The 22172-nt window shown below is 44.5% G+C and overlaps 1 protein-coding gene across 1 annotated transcript in view; it reads left to right on the top strand.

Moving 5' to 3' along the window:
- LOC126997239 (uncharacterized) overlaps nt 1-22172 on the top strand; it is a 231959-nt gene that overhangs the window by 140222 nt on the left and 69565 nt on the right. Inside the window, exon 6 of the mRNA XM_050858237.1 lies at nt 21717-21888. Coding sequence (XP_050714194.1) covers nt 21717-21888 — 172 coding nt within the window. The remainder of the gene's footprint in view (nt 1-21716; nt 21889-22172) is intronic.

Genomic DNA, 22172 nt, shown 5'->3' with positions numbered 1-22172 from the left:
GTTGTCTGTTGCTCAGCCAATTCGCGATCCATTGGTTTACTTGACCGTCAATACCTATTTGTTTTAATTTATAAAGTAATTTATGATGTGGGACTTCATCAAACGCTTTCTGGAAATCAAGATAGACTACGTCCAATGATTTGGTTACGTCATAAACTGAGAAGAGGTCGTTATAAAAGGTCAATAGGTTTGATAGGCAGGATCTTTTGTTACGGAAGCCATGTTGTGAATCCCCAATTAATGAGTGGCTTTCGAGGTAATTCACAATTTTGTCTCTAATTATGCTCTCAAGTAGCTTACCTACAATTGAAGTTAGACTAATGGGTCGGTAGTTACCTGGGATTTTTTTTGTGTCCTTTCTTAAAAATCGGTGTCACGTTAGCCTTTTTCCAATCCGAAGGGACGATGCCTTGTCGCAAGGACATATTGAATACGGTTGTGAGGGAGGAGAGTATTTCGCTCTTTGTTTCTTTAAGCAGTATAGGATATACTTTATCGGCTCCGGGACTTTTATTTGTTTTAAGTGAATGGAGAGCTTTAAGGACTTCATCGGTTGTTATTTCAAAATTAGGCAATGCATGCTCGAGATTTACATTAGTACTCGTGTTGGTGGTAGTGGGAGGAAGTCTGTTAGTATTAAACACCGAGGAAAAGTAATTGTTTAAGAGGTTTGCAATGTGTTGGCTGTCAGTCACTAGTGCACCGTCGCTGTTTGTTAAAGGTCCAATTTCACTTCTGATCGCCTTTCTGTTGTTTATGTAACTGAAGAAGGATTTCGGATTATTTTTACAGTTGGCTGCAATATTTTCTTCATATCTACGCTTTGCCTTACATACTAATCTTTTTACTCGTCGCCTGGCATCATGATAATGTCTAATGTTTTCGGGCGTGCTTTGTTCTGTTAGACAATTTCCTCTCCTTGACTGAGTGTTTAATTTCGCTATTAAACCAAGGTGGGCTTTTATTAGTGTTATTTATCTTCTCGCACAAGGGGACGAATGTGTTCTGCTGAGTGAGTAAATGATTTTTAAAGCTTAGCCAGGCTTCCTCTACATTGCCGTCATCTGATAATTGGATTGCTGTTAGTTTTTGTCGGATTTCTACGAAGTTAGCTCTTTTGAAATTGGGCACCTTTATTTTCAGTCACTGATGTTTGAGCTCTAATGCCGACGCGCACTAATTTATGATCGCAAGAACCGAGGTGTTCTCCTATCGTGACATTACTGACTAGGTTATCTTGGGTCGTTATAACAAGGTCGAGTATGTTATTTTGTCGAGTTGGTTCAGACACCATTTGGCTTAAGATAATATTCTTCAAAAATTTCGATCATTCTATGTGACTCGCCTTCTGTACCTGACAGTGTCGCCCAGTCGATATGGGGGAGGTTAAAGTCTCCTAATATCAGTGAGTCGTTGTTATTAAGTGACTGCCTTAAAACGCTGTACATTTCAAGGTCGTCATCGAGTGATTGCCCGGGAGGCCTGTAATTTGCAGATATATTTAAATTGACTTTTGCAATGTTTACTCGCACGCACAAATGTTCAACGTTACTGTCGCTCGGTGTTTTGTCAGTGAGTTGCAAATAGGTTTTGACGAAAAGGGCGACGCCACCGCCTCTACGGTTTACACGATCTTTGTTGAAGTCTGTAGCCATCTATCTTGTATTCGGTACTTAAATCAATGTTTGTGGTGTCGATAAATGTTTCGGTTATAGCAATTATGTCAAAATTTTCTGTTAGTGCAAGACATCTCAGTTCATCAAATTTATTTCTTAGGGTACGCGCATTGAAACTAAGGATTTTTAAGTTATCTAGAGGCTTGGTAATGGAGGTGGTGGTACTTGTGGGATCACGGTTACGGGTTTGTTGCGATGCATGGCGTCTATTTACACGGGCGGGGTGGAGGGACGTGGCTGAGGGTCGTTTTTTGATCGAGTGTCACGTACTGCGTCGTTGAGGAGCCTTCCGAATCTGGCTGCCCCGATGGGTGCGCGGACAGCGGGCGTTCACGGACATCCGCATATTTGACCCGATGGCTGCCTGTCACCGTGAGCTGCCCTGGAAGCCGCTCACCACAGGAACGAGCAGGATAAGGCAAGGGCGTAGGGTGAAAGAATCCAACATTTTGATCAGGGAAGCTTCAACCCTTTCGTCTTCACCACATCCGGCGGGATGGCTCCCAGGACCCTATGCTTCAACGCACGACTAGCGGAACTGATCTCAGAAAAGGAGTATCAGCCAAGGAGCCACGTTGTCCCCTGGATGAAGTGTCGCCTCTCGTTCTCCCTGCTCAGGTCGTCCATCCTATGTCTCAGGGGAACCAGCCACTGGCCCAAAAGCCACCAACATCCCCAATATGGACTGTGAGGCCATAGTGGTGGAGAGTGACATTAGGGTGGGTCGGGGAGTTGGGAGTGACATGAGTAGGGAAGAAAAGGGAGATCTAGACGCAATTGATGATAAGGTTGTTATATATAGATCTAGTGCTAAGTAGTATTAGTGATATGGTTGGATGCCACAGTCATTAGCGAACAGAGTTGGAGCTAATGACCTCAAAGCTATGGAGCCCTCCATGATTTTTTTTTTGTTTTTTTTTTGACGTCTTGGCCTATTACGCCGGTAGGCTTCTTCCCGGTGGATCCTGATGGTCGGTCCAAGGCTTCTTCCCGGTGGGTCCTGATGGTCGGCCCAGCCCGTTCTGGCGCAGGCGAGTGTTTATAGTGGCGCCATCTTGCATTGGCTCATGCTGCCCTCCCAGGACTCATCTTTAATCCTAGAATCTAGAGTCCGGGTTGATAGATAGTCTTCTAGACAGTATGTGGGTAGTTTTAAGCCACTCGGCGGCGGCTGAAAAATCCCAGTTTGGTGGCACCAGTCGGGGATTGAACTCGCGTCCTCCTGAACGCGGGGCCGTCTTGCTATCCGTTCAGCCACCGCCTACCCCTAATGTGTCGGGAAAATAAACATGGGTGGAGGTATCTTTTATGTAGTAGTAGTAGTATTGAAAACTCGCCTCCTCCAGCTGCCACTATGTGGACGCCCTGACGGCATGCCGCCTCATTCTCCTGGACAAGAGGCCGGGATGCAGGCCTATAGGAGTCGGAGAAGTCCTGCGGCGCATCGTAGGCAAATGCATCATGGCTGTCGTCAAAGAAGATGTGAGAATGGCAGCAGGGAACCTCCAAGTTTGTGCGGGGCAGCAGGCAGGAGGAGAAGCAGCAGTCCATGCCATGCGGGAGATATTCGACCATGTGGAGTGCGAAGCAGTGCTTCTTGTTGACGCCAAAAATGCCTTCAACACAATAAATAGAAAGACTATGATACACAACATTAAAACCAAGTGCCCCAGCTTAGCTATGTATGTCGAAAATACCTATACATACCCGACCGACTTATACATAAATAGCCACAGTGGAAAAGTGAAAGTGTTAAAATCATCTGAGGGAACAACACAAGGTGACCCAATAGCCATGGCTATGTACGCCCTGGGCCTATCAGTCCTCCAAAATGAAATCGCGTTCGCAGAAACACGAGTGAAACAGGTGGCTTATGCGGATGACCTCTCAGGTGCTGGTAAAATCTCAGACTTAGAGGGTGGTGGGACACTGTGAACACCGCCGGCCCTGAGATAGGATACATCCCTAACGCCACCAAGTCTGTCCTTATTGTCAAACCTGAACATTATGACCATGCCGCAGAAACTTTTAGAGGAAGTGGCGTCATTGTGACAAAAGACGGACAACGACACTTAGGTGCAGTGATTGGGACAGAGGTATATAAGAAGGAGTACGTGGGAGACAAAGTAGCTGAATGGGTGAAGGAAATAGAAGCTTTGTCTGCCATTGCCAAGACTGAGCCACACGCTGCCTATTCAGCGTACACCCACGGCATCCAACATCGGTGGACGTTCCTGATGCGCACCATCCCCGGCATCAGTCCACTCCTCCGACCACTGGAAAATGCTGTCAAGAATGTATTCTTGCCGGCGCTGGTGAAATATCATGCTTTGGGGGAGGAAGAGGGATATGGTAGCACTTCCCCCAAGACTGGGTGGGATGGGGATCACCAACCCTGTGAAGCTGGCTGATAAGGAGAACCAAAACTCCATCAGCCTTACCAGTTTACTCATCAACAGGATCATCGCTCAGGAGGCAGAGGGCGAGATAGACCAAACAGAAAAAGAAGAAAGACAACAGGCCCCAAAAGACGAGCTGGACCGTCTTACACACCACCTGTCTACAGAAATGGGTAGAAAAATACACACAGCACAGAAAGCAGGCGCCTCTAACTGGCTAACGTCATTACCAATCAGAGCAAAGGGCTTCAGCCTCAACAAACAAGAATTTGTCGACGCCATTGCTCTGAGATATGGCTGGCCGATTGAGGGACTGCCTGATCTCTGTGCATGTGGATCACCAAATGATGTCACCCACACCATGACATGTAAAAAAGGAGGCTTCGTCTGTATTCGACACGATGAAGTGAGGGATCTGACAGCCAGCATGCTCGGGGAGGTATGCCAAGACGTCACTACCGAGCCGGCACTGCTTCCCCTGGACGGCGAACACCTTCGGTACAGGACAGCCAATACCTCACAGGAGGCACGGGTTGATGTAAGTGCCCGCGGATTCTGGGTGCGCGGACAGCGGTCGTTCATGGACATCCGCATATTCGACCCGATGGCTGCCTGTCACCGTGAGCTGCCCCTGCAAGCCGCCCACCACAGGAACGAGCAGGAGAAGACAAGGGCATACGGTGAAAGAATCCAACATGTGGATCAGGGCAGCTTCACCCCCCTCGTCTTCACCACATCCGGCGGGATGGGTCCCAGGGCCCAATGCTTCTACGCACGCCTCGCGGAACTAATCTCAGAAAAGAAGCAACAGCCAAGGAGCCACGTTGTCGCCTGGATGAGGTGTCGCCTCTCGTTCTCCCTGCTCAGGTCGGCCATCCTATGTCTCAGGGGCACCAGACACTCTGGCCCAAAAGCCACCACCATCTCCAATATGGACTATGAAACCACAGTGGTGGAGAGTGACATTAGGGTGGGTCGGGAGTGACTTGAGTAGGGAAAGAAAGGGGGATCTAGACGTAATAGATGATAGGTGATTTAGTGTCAGGTAGTATTAGCGATATGGTTGGATGCCACAGTCATTAGCGAACAGAGTTGGGGCTAATGACCTCCAAACTATGGAGCCCTCCATGATTATGTGTCGGGAAAATAAACATGGGTGGAGGTATCATTTATGTTGTAGTAAAAAAAAAAAAAGTGGTGGTAGTTGTAGTAGTAGTAGTAATAGTAGCCATAGTAGTAGTAGTAGTAGTAACAGTGGTAATAGTAGTAGTAGTAGTAGTAGTAGCACCAGTAATATTAGTAGTAGTAGTAGTGGCGGTGGTAGTAGTAGTAGTAGTAGTAGTAGTAGTAGTAGTAGTAGTAGTAGTAGTAGTAGTAGTAGTAGTGGTGGTAGTAGTAATAGTAGTAGTAGTAGTAGTAGTAGTAGTAGTAGTAGTAGTAGTAGTAGTAGTAGTAGTAGTAGTAGTAGTAGTAGTAGTAGTAGTAGTAGTTGTAGTAGTAGTAGAAATTGTTATTTATTATATTGTTGCAGCAGTAGTGTTAATAATAATGAAACCAATGGTAAAAAAAATGTAATAATAGCAACAACGGCTGAAGCAGTAGTAGTAGTAGTAGTAGTGCTAGCAGTAAGTGTAGTAGTAAGAAAAAATACTTCAAGTGGTAGTATTAGCAGTAGCCGGACTAGTAGCATGTTAAGAATCATGTGGTGGCATTGTCTGCAGCACGTCTGGAAGGTAGGGCTTTGTTTGCTGGTGAGACAGGTCTTGCTATGCTTGATCCGAGACGCATAATATATAATGCAAAATCTGTTGTACTGTGGGTGTGCGGTGTGTACGTGTGCGTGCTTGTACGTGTGTATATTTGTACGTGTGTGTGTGTGTGTGTGTATGTGTGTGTGTGTGTGTGTGTGTGTGTGTGTTATGGCGTTCATATTCATAACAAAGGAAAAAAATCGCATTTACAACTCTGCTATTCTTTCTTTTCATTTTCACTTTCAGTTTCCAATACTTGGATATCATTCCTGTTTTCTTGCCTATAGTTGTGCCATGTGGTTTCCAAAGCGTTTTCATTAGACATATTTTCACCAAAAATACCTCATCATTCCTTAAATGACATTTCCGTCATTCTCTACACTCCCCTACCTCTTTCCATTTGCATTTCCCCGTAAGTGTAGTGTAAACAGTTGTCTCATATCTCAATTAGTTTGAAGGGAGTCGCTACCGCAGGCTTCGACAAGCTGAAACCGTCCATTGATCGACGCTTACTGTGGGCGTGGCTTCACCTTCATCCCCCCCCCCCCCTCCAGCCATCACCTAGTCCACAGCTCAGCCACTCCACCCAACCTGCCACACCTCTCTGTCCACCGCTACACTGTACTCCTCCCTAACCCCTCCCCTATCTCTCCTACCTTCCTCCGCCCAGCCTTTTAACCATTTCGGTTACAGTGGTAGAAACCCATGGAGTTTGTAAGCGATATCTTGAGCACTAAATTCTCTCACCATTTTTACATGGCTAGTTTTGGTAGTCATTTTAACTAATATTCCCATGACAGTTATGTGTTGACCAGACTAAGCAGGAACAAATGTATATCTATACATCTCTCTCTCTCTCTCTCTCTCTCTCTCTCTCTCTCTCTCTCTCTCTCTCTCTCTCTCTCTCTCTCTCTCTCTCTCTCTCTCTCTCTCTCTCTCTCTCTCTCTCTGTGTATGTATCTCTCTCTCTCTCTCTCTCTCTCTCTCTCTCTCTCTCTCTCTCTCTCTCTGTGTGTGTGTGTGTGTGTGTGTGTGTGTGTGTGTGTGTGTGTGTGTGTGTGTGCGCGTCTGCGTTTGTGTGTGTGTGTGTGTGTGTGTAGTATATCTGTCTCTTCGCATGTGTGTGTGTGTGTGTGTGTGCGCCCAGACTGCAAGGTGATAATGTTCGAGGTGGTAATCGTTCTCACCATGGTGGGGAGCAAGGAGTGTATCTATCTCTTTGTGTGCGCGTGTGTGTGTGTGTGTGTGTGTGTGTGTGTGTCTGTAGAGTGAATGTTCGGGGAGACGAAAATCGTTCTCCCTTTAAAGGGGAGTGTTTTTTTTTTTTGGTGTGTGTGTGTGTGTGTGTGTGTGTGTGTGTGTGTGTGTTCGGGGTCACCGTGTTGTCATTCTAGCTAAGTTCTCATCATACCCCGCGATTTTCGAGTGTGATTTTGATATAGAATTTACCATGTAGCGGCTAGCGGGAAATATGGTGGGTGTGGCATACTGTCTGGCGATTTTCTAGCGATTTGTTTTTTCACACTTTAATAAAATGTGGAGACTTACGATATATAAAATGAATACATTTCAATCATAATAAAACATGCTATATCGTGTAAAAAAAAAAAAAAAACTTTCTAGAATTGGAGGAGTGGTTCCTCGCTAGTGCTGCTATGTTCCAACAGAACATGTACTGTTCCTGACTAAGTCTGCTTAGTCCGAATCGGTTGAGAATGATTGGGAGGTGGCAACGCGCGCTGGGGTTGGGCACGTATTGTTGATTTGAGAACCGATAATACCGGTACCGAAAACCCCTGTTCTGGTAGTACCGGTGCCGGTACCAGTGATAAAAAAATCCATATAATCGAGATGTTCCTTTAGTGCCTGGATATCTCGATAATATGAATATTTTCTCCCCTCCTGCAACCCCTTCTCTCTCTCTCTCTCTCTCTCTCTCTCTCTCTCTCTCTCTCTCTCTCTCTCTCTCTCTCTCTCATAAAAGAATAAAGATGTAATACTTCCACTTTGCAATATGCGGTACAAATTTTTTTCGCGGTTCAATTTTTTCCCCCACCACGCAAGACATTGCTAAAGTAGGTGTTCAACGTAGGGCAACAAAAATGATTCCTTCCTTGCGCAATAAACCTTAGGGAGTAGCCGCATCTTGCCGGATGGTGTAAACAGACGTCTGACGGATAGAAACTTTGCAAAAGAAAATTATTCGGTGGTGAAAGTTGTCTCCGTTGTTGCTTGAGGCTCTCACGAACGGAAGAGCACACGATATGAAGCGGATAACATAGACAATGATTGCACAATCACCGGACAAGTACAGGACAATTATCGGCCACTTCAACGGACCCCATCGTACGAGTAACGTACAAGAACCGGGCAAAACGAAAGCGAAACGCATGAGAAACTGACAAAACGTTCTTCGAACGCAATTTTGTACAGGTCACGTGATGGAAGAAGGAAGAAGCCCTATCTGAGCCTGAAGAGATCACTGCAAGGGCAGCGTCTCCCACTCCCAGTCATTCATCAGTTTATATGTGGACCCGGACCCTGGTGGGCACTTGCAGGCTATATGATTGCCAGCCAATGCAACCAACGTGTGAGGGACGTTCCATTTTTTCAGGAAGCTGTAAAAAATGCGAGGCCAATCAGCAGATGCAGTTGGCACAGGCATGATCTCGTCCACATGCTCATTTTCAGTTGATCTGCACACCTGAAATGACAAAAATAGAAAACATGATAAGTACAGATAAACATGTCAATAATTATTAATATTGCAACAATTGTTTAAAAAGCCATGCGGGAAAGTGAAAGATATTTACCTCTCACGATGACAGAGATGGCGTCATGGGGTAACGCCCAGCCAAACCGCTTATTGGTGTACTTGAATCTTGATGCCAGATGTCTGATTGTGATGGCTAACATCATGTCTGGATCAAGAGGGGCTATGTGGAATGTATATTGTGGTGATTCTGGGGTCTACTCGTTCGATGATCTCACTATACATCTCAGGGGGCATCCTTATGAAGTTGACAAATGACTTCTGATCTCTCCGCAGCTCCGTCATGAATTGGTCATAAAGACCAGACTATCGTCGCCTCTCAGGGCCTAGTCATGCCCTAGACTTCCATCGCCGCCGCCCCCGTATTCTCCTTCTGTTCTGTACATGGGCATACATGTTCAGGTTGGCATCTAGAAGGTCAATCTGTGCTTGGATCAGGGATACTTGATATTGCAGGCGGAGTCTCACACGACACTTCATGGTACTGATGAAGGTCCTCAAGGTCCCAGAAGGTCCTCACACATGATATGCAAGAAGTCAGTCTTGTCGTGTGAACCTCGTTACACAACAATTATTCATCAGTTCCCATGCGTTCTTGTCAAGTAGTCCGGCCGCGAGTCAGGGCAACCAGACATCAACGAATATGAACTTTTTATTATTTTTATTTTTACATCTTACATAGTGCAATTTAATACAAATATGTCGATGAGCGGGCAACTGACAAGCACAGGACAAGGAACGCTTGAGTTCCGAACAAAACGCATGCCCAGCGAATAACAACCGAAAAACCAGCGGACGTCTTTGCCCTGTAATGTCCGGTTCAAGATTTGTGAATGCACACAACTTTCCGCCGGATTTAACGGACCTCGCCTGACAAGGAACACATTCGCCAAACGAGAAATGGCCAAGAAACGCATGCGAACGGAGACGAACGGATTGAAAATTTAGTTTTCCATTTGACGTCCGTTCACACTATTCGGCGAAGTGTGACAATAATCTTACGACGAAAGGCTCTCATCCCTTAAGCTGTTCTCTTTTGAGAAAAGTCACCTCCGAGGAAAATTGATCGAACGTTTCAAAATACTCAATGGATTAGAGAATGTGAATACATCCAAATTGTTTTTGATCGAAGACACGTTCCGAAAGATAAATAATGACACTAAACTCAAATGTAAACCAATGAATTCAGACTGCATCAATTTTTTTCATCAACTTTGTAACGCGAAAATGGAATAAACTCCCACCTTGGGTGGTCCAGTGCAATACGATTGATTCAGTTAAAAACAAGCTCGACCGCCACTTCCTTCAACATGAAAATTCACTAAAGTAGAAACGCAAAGTGTCGGTGGTATAAAATATAATATGATTTCACTTAAGTTAAAGGACAGACCACATATAGTCAGTTTCATTTCATCTGTCCACTCAAAGAGCGTGAATTTTGAGAGATGTGGCACAGTAGCATTGTAGCTCATGATTGGTTGAATACTTTGGATTTCCTGTACCGTTGGCTACGTGTGATAATATTCAAACTATTTCGTCAGTAATATATATTTATGCTTATATACATACAAAGAACACTCACACATACTTATATGAAACCCAAACATATTGATTTGCATGGATAATATACTATAGAAGCACATGAAAGACAAGGTTGTATCAAACAATCACGTCAGGGGAGTAGGTATGAAGACACCTACCGAAACGGGCGTAAGCTCCTCCCGGTGAGGTATACACGGGAAGCGAGGAGGGTGGTGCAAGTCCACCAATGACCCTTCTCGTCTTCTCACTTCCCGTTTTCCTATTGTCTCATTAACATCAGAGATTAGTTTAGCATGCTCTCTAAAAAACAAAATCTCTTACTTTCCACAGCACACTACAAACATGCAACGCACACACCATTTCTTCATTTTTTTTCCAAAATTTAAAATGGCCGTAAATCGCAGTGCCTTGGAGTCCCCGTCTGGGGGGGGACCACAAATGCCCCCAGAGAGGACTCCCCTTTTGACTTTCGACCTGAGAGGTGTCTTGATAGCTCTTTCTCCTTTTTCTATAACAACTTCTGCAACATTCGCGGTCTTTTTCCAATTTTCATTGTGTGGAACACCATCTATCCTCCTCTAAACCCCGCCACATCTTCACCGAAACACAGGTTTCTGAGGCTACTGATAGTAATCTCTACTTTGTTCCCTCCTACTGTCTCTTTCCAAACTTTCAATCCAAAGCAAGACGTTGCATCTAAGCACGCAACGAGATCACCTCCTCTCGTGCCCACGAACTTGATTCTTCAGAGTTTTTCACCATCTGGATAACACTTCATCGTCATTCTATTACTAAAAACGTATGTTCTGTTTATCTCTCACCTAACTCTACCAACTACGTACAATTCTTTGGTTACCTGAACTCTAAAGAGGAGCACATCTTGACTCACTTTCCCTTCGTTGGAATCTTCATCAAAGGAGATTACAATGTTCACCACCAGCTTTGGCTGATCAACCTGTGAGAATTTTCACTGACCAGCCTGGTGAATAGAGCAGCTGGTTCAGCACCCTACATGTATTCCCAACCGCACTAGAGACACGCCCAACATTCTATATCTTTTCCTTACCTCTAATCCTTCAGCTTACTCTGTTAAACTGTTAAAATTTGCTAATATTGATCATAACATTTCTCTCCGTTGGGCGCCTCCGATCACAACCTTATTTCTGTATTCTGTTCTATCGTTCCTGTACAGCCTCTAGACCTACCGAAGAGTCGATGCTTCTGGCATTTCACTTCAGCCCGGTGGGACAACCTGGTTATGTACTTTTCCGATTTCCCGTGGAATGCTTACTGCTTCCAGGAAAGATAACCCTCTGTGTGTGCCCAGCTCATCACAGAGGTGATTGTCTCTGGAATGGAGGCACACATTCCACGTTCTTTCTCTACTCCTCATGCTAAAAAGCCTTGGTTTAATCACGCTTATTCTTATGCTATAAAAGATAGAGAGGTAGCTCACAAAAGGTACCAGAGCCTTCTCACTCCTGCTAACTATGATCTTTACATTTCTGCCCGGAATCGTGACGAATCTATTTTTCGACCTACCGAAAGCTTTCATCCATAGGAAATGTCAAAACCTTGCTTTTATCTAATTCTTCCAGAGACTTCTAGCACATAGCTAAAATATCTCCTCCAACTTCACTCCTTCATCTGTCCCTCCTCTCCTTAACCCTGACGGCAGCACGGCCGTCTCATCTATCCCTAAGGCTGAGCTCCTCTCTCAAACTTTCGCAGGTGCTTCTAGCATTTTGCTTCAGCTCGGCGGGACGACCTCAGGATGTACTTTTCCGATTTCTCGTGGAATGATTACTGCTTCCAGGAAAGAGACCCCCCTGTGTGTGCCCAGCGCATCACTGAGGTAATTGTCTCTGGAATGGAGGCACACATTCCACGTTCTTTCTCTATTCCTCATGCAAGAAAGCCTTGGTTCAATCACGCTTGTTTTTGTGCTATAAAAGATAAAGAGGCGGCTTACAAAATGTACCAAAGCCTCACACTCCTCCTAATCATGATCTCTACATTTCTGCCCGGAATCGTGTCAAATCTGTTCTCCACCTTACCAAAAACTCTTTCATCAATAGAAACTGCCTCAACCTTGCTTTTTCTAATTCTTCCAGAGACTTCTGGCACCTAATCAAAAATATCTCCTTTAATTTATCTTCTTCATCTTTTCCTCCTCTCCTTAATCCTTAATCCTGACGGCAGCAACACCGTCACATCTGTCTCTATGGCTGAACTCATTCTCAGACTTTCTGTAAAAACTCCACTCTGGACGATTCAGGGCATATTCCTCCTACTCATCCCCTCTCTGAGTCTACTATGCCTGTTATTAAGATTCTTATTAATGATGTTCTCTATGCCCTCTCTGTCTTCAATCCTCAGAAGGCTTATGGTCCTGATGGAGTGCCTCCTATTGTCCTAAAAATCTGTGCTTCCGTGCTGACACCCTGCCTGGTCAAACCCTCGTCCCCGCCTTTCAACATTATTGGGAGTACGCCTCCATACAGCCTGTGCCTAAGAAAGGTGACCGTTCCAATCCCTCAAACCGCAGTCCTATAACTTTATTTTCCTGTTTTTCTAAATCTTTTGAACCAATCCCCAACCGGAACGAAGTCGCTGAAAGAAATGTTGATCAAAGATATGGGCAGCATGTGGGTAATCTTCCGCCACTCGGGAATGGCTTGAAAAATCAGCTTATTTTGGTGGGACTCGAACCTAGGTCCACGGGCATCTATTCACTCCTGATTTTCTATCTGATTGCCAGTACGGGTACCGCAAGGGGCTTTCTACTGGTGATCTTGCTTTCTTAACTGACTCCTGGTCATCCTCTCTTAGCCGTTTCGGCGAAACTTTTGCTGTCGCCATTGACAGATCAAAAGTCTTTGATAGCGTCTTGCACAAAACTTTACTTTCCAAACTACCCTTCTATGGATTATATCCCTCTGTCTGTTGTTTCATCTCCAGTTTCCTTTCAGGCCGTTCTATCTCTGCTGTGGTAGAGGGTCACTGTTCTTCCCCCAAACCTACCAATAGTAGACTCTGTCTTATCTCCCACTCTCTGTTAGTAGTAGGAGTAGGTAGGAAGACACCTACCGAACGGGCGTAAGCTACTCCCGGTGAGGATATATGGGAAGCGAGGAGGGTGCTGAAGCCATTCAAAGACCCTTGCCATGTCCTCACTAACCGTTTCCCTTTTGTCTCATCAACACCAGAGAGTAGTTCAGCATGCTCTTTCAAGACAGATCCACTCTCTTTATACACCACATTCACTCAACATACACACCTTTTCCCAAAATTTAAAATTCAAAATGGAATATAAACGAACTGCCTCGGAGTCCCCGCCTGGGAGGGGAACCATATATTCCCCCAGGGAGGATTCCCCTTCTAACTGCCGACTTGAGAGGTATCCTGATAACTCCTCAAACCTCCTCCTCATTATTCTTATCATTCTAATTTCTATTCTGTGGCACTCCTCTAAACCTCACCTTTCTTCCTCACCGAAACGCAGGTTTCTGAGGCTAGTGACAGCAATCTCTTCTCTGTGCCCTCCTACTATATCTTAAATTTCAATCCAAAGCTGGATGTTGCGCCTACGTACGCAACGACATCACTTGCTCTCGTGCTCACGACCTTGACTCTTCAAAATTTTCATTGTCATTCTATTACTAAATACATCTGTGCTGTTTATCTCTCACCTAATTCTACTAACTTTGTAAAATTCTTTGACTATTTGAACTCTAAAGTGGAGCACATCTTGACTCACTCTCCCTTCGCTGAAATCTCTATCTTGGGAGATTTCAATATTCACCACCAGCTTTGGCTTTCATCCTCTTTCACTGACCAGCCTGGTGAACAAGCCTACATATTTGCACTCCTCAACGCTCTCGAGCAGTTGGTTCAGCACCCTACACGTATTCCGGACCGTCTTGGAGACAGGCCCAACATACTAGACCTCTTCTTTACCTCTAACCCTTCTGCTTACTCTGTCAAACTGTTCTCTCCGTTGGCCTCCTCTGATCACAACTTATTTCTGTATCCTGTCCTATCGTTCCTGTACATCCTCTGGACCCACCGAAGAGGAGATGTTTCTGGCATTTTGCTTCAGCTAGGTGGGACGACCTGAGGATGTACTTTTCTGATTTCCCGTGGAATGATTACTGCTTCCAGGAGAGAGACCCCTCTGTGTGTGCCCAGCGCATCACAGAGGTGATTGTCTCTGGAATGGAGGCATACATTCCTCGTTCTTTTTCTATTCCTCATGCTAAAAAGCCTTGGTTTAATCATGCTTGTTCTCGTGCTATTAAAGATAGAGAGGCAGCTCACAAAATGTACCAGAGCCTTCGCACTCCTGCTAACCATCATCTTTATATTTCTGCCCGGAACCGTGTCAAATTTATTCTTCAACTTACTAAAAGCTCTTTCATAAATAGAAAATGTCAACACCTTGGTTTTTATAATTCTTCCCGTGACTTCTGGCACCTAGCTAAAATTATCTCCTCCAATTTCACTTCTTCCTCTTTCCCTCCTCTCCTTAACCCTGACGGCAGCATCGCCGTCTTATCTATCTCTAAGGCTGAACTCTTCACTCAAAGTTTCTGTAAGAACTCCACACTGGACGATTCTGGGCATATTCCTCCTACTCATCCCCCCTCTGACTCCTTTATGCCTGTTATCAAGATTCTTCATAATGATAGTTTCTATGCCCTCTCTGGCCTCAACTCTCAGAAGGCTTATGGACCAGATGGAGTGCCTCCTATTGTCCTTAAAAACTGTGCTTCCGTGCTGATACCCTGCCTGGTCAAACTCTTTTGTCTCTGCCTATCTACATGTACCTTTCCTTCCTGCTGGAAATATGCCTTCGTACAGCCTATGCCTAAGAAGGATGACCGTTCCAATCCCTCAAACTACCGCCCTGCAACTTTACTTTCCTGTCTATCTAGAGCTTTTGAATCAATCCTTAACCGGAAAATTCAAAAGCACCTTTCTACTTCTAACCTTCTATCTGATCACCAATATGACTGTTGGTAATCCTCTCTCAGCCGTTTCGGTGAAACTTTCTCTGTTGCGCTAGACATATTGAAAGCCTTCGATAGAGTCTGGCACTAGTCTTTGCTTTCTAAATTGCCCTCTTTCGGATTCTATCCCTCTCTCTGTTCCTTTATTTCCTGTTTCTTTTCCGGCTGTTCTATCTCTGTTGTGATAGACGGTCACGTTTGTTCTTCTAAACCTATTAACAGTGGTGTTCCACAGGGCTCTGTCCTATCACCTACTCTCTTCCTGTTATTCATAAACGATCTTCTTTCCATAACAAACTGTCCTGTCCACTCATACGCCGACGATTCTACTCTGCATTTTTCAACTTCTTTCAATAGAAAACCATCCCAACAGGAAGTACATGACTCCAGACTGGAGGCTGCAGAACGCTTAACCTCAGACCTTGCTATCATTTCCGATTGGGGTAGAAGGAACCTTGTGTCCTTCAATGCCCCCAAAACTCAATTTATCCGCCTATCAACTCTATACAATCTTCCAAACACCTATCCCCAATTCTTCGACAACACTCAGCTGTCACCTTCTTCAACACTAAATATCCTCGGTCTATCCTTAACTCAAAATCTACAAAGCCTTGGTTTAATCACGCTTGTTCTCGTGCTGTCAGTGATAAAGAGGCAGCTCACAAAAGGTACCAGAGCCTTCGAACTAATGCTAACTATGAACTTTACATTTCTGCCCGGAATCGTGCCAAATCTATTCTCCGACTAACCAAAAACTCTTTCATTAATAGAAAATGCCAAAACCTTGCTTTCTCTAACTCTTCCCGTGACTTCTGGCATCTAGCCAAAAACATCTCCTCCAACTTCATTTCTTCATCTTTCCCTCCACTCCTCAGTCCTGACGGCAACACTGCCGTCTCATCTATCTCTAAGGCTGAACTCTTCTCTCAAACTTTTTTCTAAAAAATCCACTCTAGACGATTCTGGGCATATTCCTCCTACTCATCCCCCCTCTGACTCTTTTATGCCTGTTATAAAGATTCTTCAAAATGATGTTTTCTATGCCCTCTCTGGCCTCAATCCTCAGAAGGCTTATGGACCTGATGGAGTGCCTCCTATTGTCCTTAAAAACTGTGCTTCCGTGCTGACACCCTGCCTGTTCAAACTCTTTCGCCTCTGCCTGTCAACATCTACCTTTCCTTCCTGCTGGAAGTATGCCTTCATACAGCCTGTGCCTAAGAAGGGTGACCGTTCCAATCCCTCAAACTACTGTCCTATAGCTTTACTTTCTTGTCTATCTAAAGCTTTTGAATCATTCCTTAACCGAAAGATTCAAAAGCACCTTTTCACTTCTGACCTTCTATCTGATCGCCAGTATGGGTTCCGCAAGGTGCGTTCTACTGGTGATCTCCTTGCCTTCCTAACTGACTCTTAGTCATCCTCTCTTAGCCGTTTCGGTGAAACCTTTGCTATTGCGCTGGACATATCAAAAGCTTTTGATAGGATCTGGCACAAATCTTTGCTTTCTAAACTATCCTCCTACGGTTTCTATCCTTCTCTCTGTACCTTTATCTCCAGTTTCCTTCCTCACCGTTCTATTTCTGCTGTGGTAGACGGTCACTGGTCTTCCCCTTAACCTATTAAAAGTGGTGTCCCACAGGGTTCTGTCCTATCTTCCACTCTCTTTCTGTTGTTCATTGATGATCTTCTTTCCAAAACGAACTGTCCTATCCATTCTTACGCCGATGACTCCACTCTGCATTACTCAACTTCTTTTAATAGAAGACCCACCCTACATGAACTTAACGATTCAAGGCAACAGACGCTTAGCCTTAGACCTTACTATTATTTCCGATTGGGGCAAGAGGAACCTGGTGTCCTTCAACGCCTCAAAAACACAGTTTCTATACCCATCCACTCGACACAATCTTCCAAACATATATCCTATTCTCTCAACACAACCTATCACCTTCTCAAACATCCAACATCTATCCTTGACTCCAATCTCTCACTCTAGAAACTTCTAGAAACTCTCTATCTTTCTCGAGGTTAGGCGTTCTGTATCGTCTCCGCCAGTTCTTCTCCTCCGCACAGATGCAGCCCGTATACAAGGGCCTTATCTGCCTTCGTATGGAGTATGCATCTCAAGTGGGGGGATCCATACACGCGGCTCTTTTGGACACAGTGGAGTCTAAGGCTCATCGTCTCATCAACTCCCCTCCTATTACTGATAGTGTCCTAAATTTTAAATTCCGCCGCAGTGTTGCATCTCACATCTATCTTCTACCGGTATTTTCTTGCTGCCTGCTCTTCTAAACTTGCTAACTGCATGCCTGCCCCCATCCCGCGGCCCCGCTGCTCTCGACGTTCTACTCTTGCTCACCGCCATAGTATCCATATCCCTCATGCAAGAGTTAAGCAGCATATTCATTCCTCTATCCCTTCTGCTGGTAAACTCTAGAACAGCCCTCCTTTGTCTGTATTTTCTCCTGCCTATAACAGTATAACTTGACCCCTTTCAAAAGAGGAATGTCAAGACACCTCTTTTTCCGAAATTGACCTTTCTTTTGGCCTCTTGTTTTGTTTTCTTTTGTTGGAGCAGCGTTTCGCAGGCTTTATTGTTGCTTCTTTGTTTTAGTGCCCTTGAGCTGTGTCCCTTATTGTAAAAAAAAAAAAAAAAAAAAAAAACGCGAACGAACAATATATATATATTTTTTACAGCAGAGAAAACAGTTGAAAGTCAAAAAAAAAAAAAAAAGAAACAATAATGAAAACAAAAAGCCCACTATTAAATAGCTTATTATAAATAGCGTTCAGAGGAATGGCCGAAAGATAGGTCAGTTTCGGGGGGAAAGATGTCCTGATATTCTTCTCTTGAATGGAGGAAATACAGATGAAGGAAGATTGTTCCAGAATTTACCTGCGTGAGGGATGATAGAAGATAGAAAGAGAGGCAACATGACGCCAGAATTTAAGAGGTAGAAGACTTTCGTCATAGGAGGAGAGCTGATGAGACGAAGAGCCTTAGACTCCACTTCGTCCAAGAAAGTTGTGTGAGTGGAGCCCCCCCACGCGTGAAATGCATACTCCATACGAGGGCGGACAAGGAACCTGTGTGGATAGCAGTTGTGCGGGGGAGAAGAACTGGCAGAGACGATACAGAACGCCCAACTTCGAGCAAGCTGATTTAGTGAGAGATGTGAAGTTTTCACTTAATATTTTGAGTTAAAGATAGACAGAGGATGTTTAGTGTTCAAGAAGGTGACAGCTGAGTGTTGTTGAAAAATAGGGGATAGGTGTTTGGAAGATTGTGTTGAGTTGATAGGTTGAGAAATTGAGTTTTTGAGGCATTGAAGGACACAAGGTTCCTTTTACCCCGATCGGAAATGATAGCAAGGTCTGAAGTTTCGCATTCTGTAGCCTCCAGTCTGGAGTCTTGTAATTTCTGTTGAGATGTTTTTTTGTTGACAGAAGTTGAGTAATGCAGAGTGGAGTCGTCAGCGTATGAGTGGATAGGACAGTTTGTTATGGAAAAAATATCATTGATGAATAACAGGAAGAGAGTGGATGATAGGACAGAGCCATGTGGAACACAACTGTTGATAGGTTTAGGGGAAGAACAGTGCCCGTCTACCACAGCAGAGATAAAACAGCCGGAAAGGATTGTGCAAAGCAAAGCAAAGAGTCGTGCCAGACTCTATCGAAAGCTTTCGATATGTCTAGCGCAACTGAGAAATATTCACCGAAACGGCTAAGAGAGGATGATCAAGAGTCAGTTAAGAGAGCAAGAAGATCGTCAGTAGAACGCCCCTTGCGGAACCCATACTGGCGATCAGATAGAAGGTCAAGTGGAAAGGGGCTTTTGAATCTTCCAGCTAAGGATTGATTCAAAAGCTTTAGATAGTCAGGAAAGTAAAGCTATACGGGGGTTGTTTAAGGGATTGGAACGATCACCCTCCTTAGGCACAGGCTGTAAGAAGGCGTACTTCCAGCAGGGTAGGCGGGTAGGCGGTGGCTGAATGGTAGCGTGCTGGGCCCACATTCACCACGTGATGGCCGACGCGAGTTAGAATCCCCATGCTACCACCTCGGATTTTTCAGTCACCGCCGAGTGGCTTAAAACTACCTACATGCTGTCCTGAAGACCACCCATCAACCCGGATTCTAGAGGAAACCGTCCAAGTGAATTAAGACCGAGTTCCGGGGGGCAGCATGAGCCGAGAGAAGATGGCGCCACTATAAACACTTGCCTGCGCCATGACGGGCTGGGGCCGAACACCATCCAGGCCCCTCAAGCAAGCCTACCGGCGCTATTGGCGTAGACGTTAAAAAAAAAAGGAAGGAAAGATAGATGTTGATAAGCAGAGGCGAAAGGGTTTGACCAGGCAGGATGTCAGCACGGAAGCACAGTTTTTTAAGGACAATAGGAGGCACTCCATCAGGTCCGTAAGCCATCTGAGAGTTGAGGCCAGAGAGGGCATAGAAAATATCATTATGAAGAATCTTGATAGCAGGCATAAAGGAGTCAGAGGGGGGATGAGTAGGAGGAATATGCCCAGAATCGTCCAGAGTGGAGTTTTTACAGAGAGTTTGAGAGAAGAGTTTAGCCTCAGAGATAGATGAGACGGCGGTGCTGCCGTCAGGGTTAAGGAGAGGAGGGAAAGAGGAAGAAGTGAAATTGGAGGAGATAAATTTGGCTAAGTGCCAGAAGTCTCTGGAAGAATTAGAAAAAGCAAGATTTTAACATTTCGTATGGATGAAAGAGCTTTTGGTAAGTTGATGAATAGATTTGGCACGATTCCAGGCAGAAATATAAAGAGCATGGTTAGCAGGAGTGCGAAGGCTTTGGTACCTTTTGTGAGCTGCCTCTCTATCTTTGATAGCACGTGAAACAGCGTGATTAAACCAAGGCTCTTTAGCATGAGGAGTAGAGAAAGTACGTGAAATGTGTGCCTCCATTCCAGAGACAATCACCTCTGTGATGCGCTTGGCACACACAGAGGGGTTTCTCTCCTGGAAGCAGTAATCATTCCACAGGAAATCGGAGATGTATATCCTCAGGTCGTCCCACCGAGCTGAAGCAAAATGCCAGAAGCATTGCCTCTTCGGTGGGCCCAGAGGCTGTACAGTGGTAATAGGACAGGATAAACAAGTAAGGTTGTGATCGGAGGAGCCCAACGGAGAGAACAGTTTGATAGAGTAAGTATAACGGTTAGAGGTAAGGAAAAGGTCTAGTATGTTGGGCCTGTCTCCAAGATGGTCAGGGATACGTGTAGGGTGGTGAACCAACTGCTCTAGATAATTGAGGAAAGAAAAGTTGTAGGCTTGTTCACCAGGCTGGTCAGTGAAAAAAGGATGAAAGCCAAAGCTGGTGATGAAAATTGGAATCTCCTAGGATTGAGATTTTAGCGAAGGGAGAGTGGGTCAAGATGTGCTCCAGCTTAGAGTTGACATATTTAGTAGAGTTAGGTGAGATATAAACAGCACAGATGTATTTAGTAATAGACTGACAATGAAGTCTTAGCCAGATGGTGGAAAATTCTGAAGAGTCAAGGTCGTGGGCACGACAGCAAATGATGTCGTTGCGCACGTAGGCGCAACATTCAGCTTTGGATTGGAATTTAGGATATCGTAGGAGGGAACAGTGTAGAGATTGCTGTCAGTAACCGCCGAGACCTGTGTTTCGGTGAGGAAGAGAAGGTGAGGTTTAGAGGAGGAGGAATGGTGCTCCACGGAATGGAAATTGGAACGAAGACCGCGAATGTTGCAGAAATCGACAAGAAAGAGGTCTGACGAGTTATCAAGACACCTCTCAAGTCGGCAGCCAGAAAGGGAGTCCTCCCTGGGGGAATTTGGTGCCCCCCCCCCAGGCGGGTACTTCGAGGCAATGCTAAATTTCGCCACTTTAAATTTGTAAAATTTTGGGAGATGATGTGTATGTCGTGTGAATGTAGTGTGGTATGGAAAGAGAGATAATTTGTCTTTAGAGAGCATATATATATATATATATATATATATATATATATATATATATATATATATATATATATATATATATATATATATATATATATATATATATATATATATATATATATATATATATATATATATATATATATATATATATATATATATATATATATATATATATATATATATATATATATACCTTCATAAAGGATATTGTCAATAACTGGTTTACAAATAGGGGAGTGGATGACTGAAAAATAATAAGTCGTGCACTCGGTGATATTACTATTGGATTATTTAAATGAAGGTAAGTAGATTCATTAATTGAGACGACTGATTGTGAATCACTAGTACTTAAGAGCTGACTTAATCTATGGCAACTAGCCTCCGGTAAATCGTTTTATGCAGCACTCTTGTGCATCTTTCTAACCATCTCTCCTTTTTTTAAATAGCTCTTCTTTCACACCCTCCATTTTACTAAGTCTCTACATCCTCTCAATGTATGCTTTTCCATTCCTTTCAAACCGTCACTATTTTTTTACGTAGTATTACTCCGTCCCCATATAGCCATCAACTATGTAACAGTTCTTAATGGTTTGCCGTCCTTTCAGTTTTGTCACCTTGAACTCACCATGCTGTCCGCTTCGTCCCGTCTTCTGGTGTTTGACGAGGCAGCCACGGCTGCGATCTTCGAGGGCAATCCGCAACTGGTCGAATATTTTGTGGGCGACGTAGACATCGATTTCTACAACGACAGAGACTTCGCGGTGATGCTTGTAAAGCGTGAGTGTTTTTTAGACAGACACAGTCTGTTTGCCAGTCACTGAATGTTCTACGGTCAGTCATGTATTGTTGTCTGTCAAGCACTGTATGGCTGTCTCAGTCAATGACTGTCTATATTTGTCTGCCACTGTAAGTCTGTCAATCATAGTCTGTCTGCCTGTCAGTCACTGCCTCTGTCAATTGATGTCTATTTGTCTGACAGTCAGTGTCTGCCTCTCTCTCAGTCAATGTATGTGTCTGTCACTCGGTTTGTCTACATATGTTTGTATGTGTATATGTGTGCA

Source organism: Eriocheir sinensis, chromosome 12 (assembly GCF_024679095.1).
Source record: "Eriocheir sinensis breed Jianghai 21 chromosome 12, ASM2467909v1, whole genome shotgun sequence".
NCBI lineage: Eukaryota > Metazoa > Arthropoda > Malacostraca > Decapoda > Varunidae > Eriocheir > Eriocheir sinensis.
The sequence above is the reverse complement of the archived record's forward strand: the minus strand, read 5'-3'. Positions and strand labels throughout refer to the sequence as shown.